This window comes from Apis florea, unplaced genomic scaffold, assembly GCF_048593485.1.
Source record: "Apis florea isolate Af1SG1 unplaced genomic scaffold, ASM4859348v1 contig_2411_pilon, whole genome shotgun sequence".
Lineage (NCBI taxonomy): Eukaryota > Metazoa > Arthropoda > Insecta > Hymenoptera > Apidae > Apis > Apis florea.
The window spans coordinates 2,476,078-2,484,235 of NW_028256580.1; the positions used below are offsets into that span (position 1 = coordinate 2,476,078).

The window sequence follows — 8,158 nt, forward strand, 5'->3', positions numbered from 1 at the left end:
TATAAATTTATATGTATGATATCAGTAACGTATATATAATAGGAAACAGCACCACCAGTTCATTCAATGAAGAGAGATTTAAACTTTAAATCATAATATCATAATCGTAAAAAAATTTCAAAACATGAATTCTATATAATTAGTTGATAAATAATATCCACAACAACAGTTTTTAGAATGTATTTTATTTACAAAAATTTATAACAATCAATACTAATATATATATTATTATTATTATTATTATTATTATTATTATTATTATTATTATTTTAATGATCAAAGATTAACCAGTATTTTTCACTACCTACAACTCTACACCGTAACAATTAAAATTGCAATCACGGAATAGAAATGTGAGAAAACGATTGTTACTGGAAAAATAGGAGAAAGATAGAATATTTCATGATGATCATTATAGATCGATTCGAAAGGCACTTGATAAAATTTTATTAATTTTACACCACGAGGATATCGTCTTTCTCCGCAGGACCATCCGGCAACTTTTTGTTGAATACTCGAATGTTGTGAAACAGATAGCTAAGGGACTCCATGATGGGACGCACGACGGCTTGCGTGACAACACTAAGGAAATTTCTCGTCGCGGCACAAGTGATCTTCCAAACACGGAGACACGGTGCCAAACACCAAATATGCTAAAAATTTATATCCATTAATCCTTTCTTTTGCAATCGGACGTTACTTTTATAATAATACGTAAATTGTAAAATTAGATTCAAGTTAGAATTGGATTAAATTCAAATTTGAAAATTTGAAATAAATTTGTATTGAGGTTGAATTAGATTAGATTTGAATTGAATTCGAATTACTAAGAAAAAATTTTCTTTCAAGTTGAAGTTTGGCAACAAAGCGACGACCCACATTTGCAACAAGTCGAGAATAATCGTAACGATCGTTGTAACGTTGCTCGCGACTATGCAGAGAGGTTAGGAACAGCATCGATCGGGCATAAATCGAGAAAAAGGTCGTCGACTCACCTGAAACGCGAGGCAGGCGAAGGTGAGGCCTAGACAGAGAGAGAGAAAAGGGGCGATCAGGACGGAGAGGAACACGTAACAACATCTTCTGGATAATCGGAAGCAGTGTCCGCTCAACCGCCATGCGCACTCCGGACTGCGTATTCCTTCCGGTTCACCGATCACATCATCCCACATTACCTGTATCCCAACAATAAACATGACACTCGATGTTTTTCTTAACCAAGCATTTTCCAAAAATTTCATAGATAGAATTTTTTAATCTTTACTGTATTCGAGGATTCGTTTTAAAAGTTTACATTATTATTATACACTTCTTCACGGCAAGTAAAAATATTTTTTTAAATACCATTAAAAGGTCATTCGGCGTACATTTTATACAAGTTCGCGTGTTTCACTCTTATCCAAACGAAACCCTTCTAATCTCCAACCAAATAAATTCTCTCTAAAAAATATTCTCAAGGAACTGATATTTTCAACATACCTGCAGGTGTTTGTTCAAACTGTTCGGATCCCTGTCCTCGAGTTCTTCATTGCTCCCATCCCCGGTGGAGGACTCGGGTTTCTCCATCCCTGGAAATCGGAAATTGCCACATTTCGGCACAGAACACTTGAACGCGGCCCTAAAACGGTCCAGCATCCTGCCGGACTTGTATTATCCGAAGATATCGGCTCTATCCAAGCCTATCCTTCGAACGAGGTCGGCCAAGTGCGCCGCCATCGTGGAAATACGAAGGAAGTCACCGCGGAAAAGTTACTCGATCCATAAAAAAAAACCATCATTGATCGTCGACGCGTTAAATAATACAGCACCTGGCGGTAGTAGTGTCAATGCCAGGATCGCTGGCCTCGACTTGTTGAACGCTTTCTCCGGATCGTTTGCAGAGCGTGGTTCTCGTAGGCTGGACATTATAGATATATACGTCATAATATTGTGTTATCGATTACGCTGCGACTTGCCGCGTTCACGCGACTCGATATTTCGCGTCTCTTATTTCGTTTATCGCCGTTTATCATCGTTCGTGGAATACGTGTTTTGGGATTGTTCGAGAGGGTTTGAATCGACGATTGGTGGATTGTTTCGTGGTGATTTTTTGGTACGGGGATAGATTTGAGAATTTTTGATCGATATAATGGGAGTATTAGATGGAGGTTTGAAGTTGTTTGAATGTGTAATTGCGACGTTTCGTAGCGGAATGTGCGATTATAAATACGATTTGGATTATGAATTGTGAACCGACACGGCGTGAGATTAATTTTTAATGGAACCTCGGCGCAATAGGGAGAACACGTTCGAAAGTATCGATCGGTAAGATTGTCACGAGGATCCCGATTCATTAATAATGCAACGGAGTACTTTACATTGAACACCTGTTTCCGTTTCCTTCAACTTGTATGTACAATTTGCTTTCTTTCTCGCCCCTAATCGACGACTTCAAATGAAGGAAAGAAATTAGGAATTATAACACGACACAAGATATTTGTCCAACTTTAAACGACGTTATTTGAATAACTGCCAAGATTTGAACGATTATTTCACTTGGAGATTGATTAAAAGTAAAGATTGTTGAAATTTATTTAAATTGGCCTTGACGTAAGTTACGATTTATCCATCATAATTTTATTTTCCATGTCTCTCCGATTTAAACGTTCCTTTCAACTAACCACTTTTTTTTCTTTTCATGGCAATAAAAATTCCACACCGCCCTCTCTGAAAGGGGATGGAAATATACTCACTGAACTCCCCGTTCGCGACTCGTGATCCCCTTATCTTGGCCGTTTTCCAACCGGATTCACCAATTTGCAACCCTCTTCCCACGTCTCGGTCCTCTCGATCGTGCAGGTGCGAGGATAATCCGCGATCCACCGGCCGGACAACGGTCAACGCGGCTGCGCGGCCCTCTTCAGCCCTCTACCCTTCGCGCGACGCATCGTGCAACCACCCCGACGAAACGAAAGTGAATGGCCCGTCGCCTGGAGCGCGTACGATCAAAACGCGACAAACCGTTCGATAAAAGGGACCATTGGGGGAGGAAACAACCCTCCTCCCTCGTAGAATTCTTGATTTATTATTATTCTTTTTTTCTTTTCTTTTCTTTTGACGTAGTTGAATCTTTTCTTTTTTAAATTCAGAAAGATCGGGAAAACTTTTTTTCTTTCGAATTGTGGATTTTTTTTTTTTTTTTTCAGAAATTTTACGATTCTTTCTTTATTTGTGCGTGAGTTATAGAAATTTTCTTTGAAGTTCTTTTTTTTTTTTTTTTATCGTGAAAGTGGAAAAAAGAAAAGTGTTGTGAGTATGGAAAAAAAGAGAATAAAAAATGAGATTGTGAATTTGTGTTTTAATCATTTGTTGTTTGCCCTTTCCGTTTTCCTTTGTTGGATAGTTTCTACTAGTTTTTTTTCTTTTTTTAATCATTAGCTCCTTCTAAGAAGTTCGCATTTGTCGTTCGGATCGAAACGAGCGTGGGTGTTAATCGATATTTATACACGAAGAGATTTTTCATTTAAAAGGAGATTCAGATATCGAATGACACGCTTCACGGTTTTTTATTTCTATTTACCCATTACAAAGCAGAATGTAATTTAATTTAGATTGCGATATTTCTTCGTTATGTTGTTACATAACGCTGATATATTTAAATATGTTCATCATTATCAATGATAGATTAGTAAATGGCGTTACTTTGCTCGATACAGTGACATAAGCTGTTCGATAACGAAATAAAAAAAAAAAAAATAATCTCTCGTGTCAAAAGATGTTTGATATAGGTCGATAGATGAAGTTAGGATAAATTTTCCTTTACAAATTGCGAAGTCTCGAAATAATTAATAACGTAAATTATAATATGTTTGTTAAATTGAATATTTTCGTTATATTTTCATATGAGAATTATACATCGAAGAAAATTATATCATTTAAATGAACGCATTTAATTAAATGGAATGATTCGTTTTTCAAAATCGTTTTCGTATGAGATTTCTATTATTTCTTCTCGAGATTTTTGTACCGTAGAAAAAACCAAATCCAATATTCTTCTGTATATGTAGAGGGATGTTATAAATCATCATAAATGTATCTAATTCTTTCATGAAGAACATCTCGTTCGTTAATTTCAATAGTCATGAAAGAATATTTTAGATAGAATGATTTTAAAGGAAATATATCTTCGTAAATGGGATAAAAAAAAATAAACTATCGTCCTTTACAAAGAATCACATATATGAAGTCATGTAATTCTCTATTCTCTATAAAAAAAATTCTAGGCCATTTTTAACAAAAAATTTGTTTAGGAGATATATTGAATTCCTTTAATTATCTTCTAAATTGATTATTTTTTGAATTGCACTTTTTTTCATACAGAATTCCTTTGGAAGTAAAGGATTGTAAAGAAACATTTAACAAGGCAAAATAAGGCGAAGGTAAGTATAAAAAGGTAAGTATCGCTAGAATTAAGTAAACTGTACAAAAAAAAAAAAGAAAAAAAAACATAAGAAGCAATAAAAAGTAAGTATAAAAGGTAAGTATATAAGGTAAGTATATTTATATTATTTCTTATAATATTACTCTTATAAAAAAATAAAAAATTCGACCAACAATTTTTGTTGCAGAATTTCGGGAACAATTTTGCGTGCCACCTCCTCTAGAATTATATTCTCCTAATGAAAAGTCGAAATTTTAGCCAGAATTTGTCAAACTAACAATTCTTCAAAAAATTTCGTGTGCCACCTCCTCTAGAATTATATTCACCTAATGAAAAGTCGAAATTTTAGCCAGAATTTGTCAAACTAACAATTTTTCAAAAAATTTCGTGTGCCACCTCCTCTAGAATTATATTCTCCTAATGAAAAGTCGAAATTTTAGCCAGAATTTGTCAAACTAAGAATTTTTCAAAAAATTTCGTGTGCCACCTCCTCTAGAATTATATTCTCCTAATGAAAAGTCGAAATTTTAGCCAGAATTTGTCAAACTAAGAATTTTTCAAAAAATTTCGTGTGCCACCTCCTCTAGAATTATATTCACCTAATGAAAAGTCGAAATTTTAGCCAGAATTTGTCAAACTAACAATTTTTCAAAAAATTTCGTGTGCCACCTCCTCTAGAATTATATTCTCCTAATGAAAAGTCGAAATTTTAGCCAGAATTTGTCAAACTAAGAATTTTTCAAAAAATTTCGTGTGCCACCTCCTCTAGAATTATATTCTCCTAATGAAAAGTCGAAATTTTAGCCAGAATTTGTCAAATTAACAAGTTTTCAAAAAATTTCGTGTGCCACCTCCTCTAGAATTATATTCTCCTAATGAAAAGTCGAAATTTTAGCCAGAATTTGTCAAACTAAGAATTTTTCAAAAAATTTCGTGTGCCACCTCCTCTAGAATTATATTCTCCTAATGAAAAGTCGAAATTTTAGCCAGAATTTGTCAAATTAACAAGTTTTCAAAAAATTTCGTGTGCCACCTCCTCTAGAATTATATTCTCCTAATGAAAAGTCGAAATTTTAGCCAGAATTTGTCAAACTAAGAATTTTTCAAAAAATTTCGTGTGCCACCTCCTCTAGAATTATATTCTCCTAATGAAAAGTCGAAATTTTAGCCAGAATTTGTCAAACTAAGAATTTTTCAAAAAATTTCGTGTGCCACCTCCTCTAGAATTATATTCTCCTAATGAAAAGTCGAAATTTTAGCCAGAATTTGCCAAACTAAGAGTTTTTCAAAAAATTTCGTATGCCACCTCCTCTAGAATTATATTCTCCTAATGAAAAGTCGAAATTTTAGCCAGAATTTGTCAAACTAAGAATTTTTCAAAAAATTTCGTGTGCCACCTCCTCTAGAATTATATTCTCCTAATGAAAAGTCGAAATTTTAGCCAGAATTTGTCAAATTAACAAGTTTTCAAAAAATTTCGTGTGCCACCTCCTCTAGAATTATATTCTCCTAATGAAAAGTCGAAATTTTAGCCAGAATTTGCCAAACTAAGAGTTTTTCAAAAAATTTCGTGTGCCACCTCCTCTAGAATTATATTCTCCTAATGAAAAGTCGAAATTTTAGCCAGAATTTGTCAAATTAACAAGTTTTCAAAAAATTTCGTGTGCCACCTCCTCTAGAATTATATTCTCCTAATGAAAAGTCGAAATTTTAGCCAGAATTTGTCAAACTAAGAATTTTTCAAAAAATTTCGTGTGCCACCTCCTCTAGAATTATATTCTCCTAATGAAAAGTCGAAATTTTAGCCAGAATTTGTCAAACTAAGAATTTTTCAAAAAATTTCGTGTGCCACCTCCTCTAGAATTATATTCTCCTAATGAAAAGTCGAAATTTTAGCCAGAATTTGCCAAACTAAGAGTTTTTCAAAAAATTTCGTATGCCACCTCCTCTAGAATTATATTCTCCTAATGAAAAGTCGAAATTTTAGCCAGAATTTGTCAAACTAAGAATTTTTCAAAAAATTTCGTGTGCCACCTCCTCTAGAATTATATTCTCCTAATGAAAAGTCGAAATTTTAGCCAGAATTTGTCAAATTAACAAGTTTTCAAAAAATTTCGTATGCCACCTCCTCTAGAATTATATTCTCCTAATGAAAAGTCGAAATTTTAGACAGAATTTGCGAAACTAAGAGTTTTTCAAAAAATTTCCTGTGCCACCTCCTCTAGAATTATATTCTCCTAATGAAAAGTCAAAATTTTAGCCAGAAATTGACGTACTAACAATTCCTCAACAAATTTTGCGTGCTACCTCCTCTAGAATTATATTCTCCTAATGAAAAGTCGAAATTTTAGCCAGAATTTGTCAAACTAAGAATTTTTCAAAAAATTTCGTGTGCCACCTCCTCTAGAATTATATTCTCCTAATGAAAAGTCGAAATTTTAGCCAGAATTTGCCAAACTAAGAGTTTTTCAAAAAATTTCGTGTGCCACCTCCTCTAGAATTATATTCTCCTAATGAAAAGTCGAAATTTTAGCCAGAATTTGTCAAATTAACAAGTTTTCAAAAAATTTCGTGTGCCACCTCCTCTAGAATTATATTCTCCTAATGAAAAGTCGAAATTTTAGCCAGAATTTGTCAAACTAAGAATTTTTCAAAAAATTTCGTGTGCCACCTCCTCTAGAATTATATTCTCCTAATGAAAAGTCGAAATTTTAGCCAGAATTTGTCAAACTAAGAATTTTTCAAAAAATTTCGTGTGCCACCTCCTCTAGAATTATATTCTCCTAATGAAAAGTCGAAATTTTAGCCAGAATTTGCCAAACTAAGAGTTTTTCAAAAAATTTCGTATGCCACCTCCTCTAGAATTATATTCTCCTAATGAAAAGTCGAAATTTTAGCCAGAATTTGTCAAACTAAGAATTTTTCAAAAAATTTCGTGTGCCACCTCCTCTAGAATTATATTCTCCTAATGAAAAGTCGAAATTTTAGCCAGAATTTGTCAAATTAACAAGTTTTCAAAAAATTTCGTATGCCACCTCCTCTAGAATTATATTCTCCTAATGAAAAGTCGAAATTTTAGACAGAATTTGCGAAACTAAGAGTTTTTCAAAAAATTTCCTGTGCCACCTCCTCTAGAATTATATTCTCCTAATGAAAAGTCAAAATTTTAGCCAGAAATTGACGTACTAACAATTCCTCAACAAATTTTGCGTGCTACCTCCTCTAGAATTATATTCTCCTAATGAAAAGTCGAAATTTTAGCCAGAATTTGTCAAACTAAGAATTTTTCAAAAAATTTCGTGTGCCACCTCCTCTAGAATTATATTCTCCTAATGAAAAGTCGAAATTTTAGCCAGAATTTGCCAAACTAAGAGTTTTTCAAAAAATTTCGTGTGCCACCTCCTCTAGAATTATATTCTCCTAATGAAAAGTCGAAATTTTAGCCAGAATTTGTCAAATTAACAAGTTTTCAAAAAATTTCGTGTGCCACCTCCTCTAGAATTATATTCTCCTAATGAAAAGTCGAAATTTTAGCCAGAATTTGTCAAACTAAGAATTTTTCAAAAAATTTCGTGTGCCACCTCCTCTAGAATTATATTCTCCTAATGAAAAGTCGAAATTTTAGCCAGAATTTGTCAAACTAAGAATTTTTCAAAAAATTTCGTGTGCCACCTCCTCTAGAATTATATTCTCCTAATGAAAAGTCGAAATTTTAGCCAGAATTTGCCAAACTAAGAG

At 33.4% G+C, this 8,158-nt stretch overlaps 1 protein-coding gene across 2 annotated transcripts; it reads right to left on the reverse strand.

Annotated features, from left to right (window-relative positions):
• Window positions 1-169: 169 nt before the first annotated feature.
• LOC100863325 (caveolin-3) lies at window positions 170-2,959 on the reverse strand. 2 transcript variants are annotated; one of them, XM_031915278.2, is made up of 4 exons: window positions 2,733-2,959; window positions 1,480-1,568; window positions 996-1,175; window positions 170-653 (listed from the first exon to the last, which is right to left on the reverse strand). In XM_031915278.2, exons 2-4 carry the CDS (start codon window positions 1,564-1,566, stop codon window positions 456-458), a joined length of 465 nt encoding a protein of 154 aa, XP_031771138.1. In that variant the 5' UTR covers window positions 1,567-1,568; window positions 2,733-2,959; the 3' UTR covers window positions 170-455. The 2 variants fall into 2 exon arrangements, with proteins under 2 accessions (XP_031771138.1, XP_012339312.1); XM_012483858.3 differs by lacking the exon at window positions 2,733-2,959 and having other exon boundaries at window positions 1,480-2,566.
• Window positions 2,960-8,158: the final 5,199 nt, after the last annotated feature.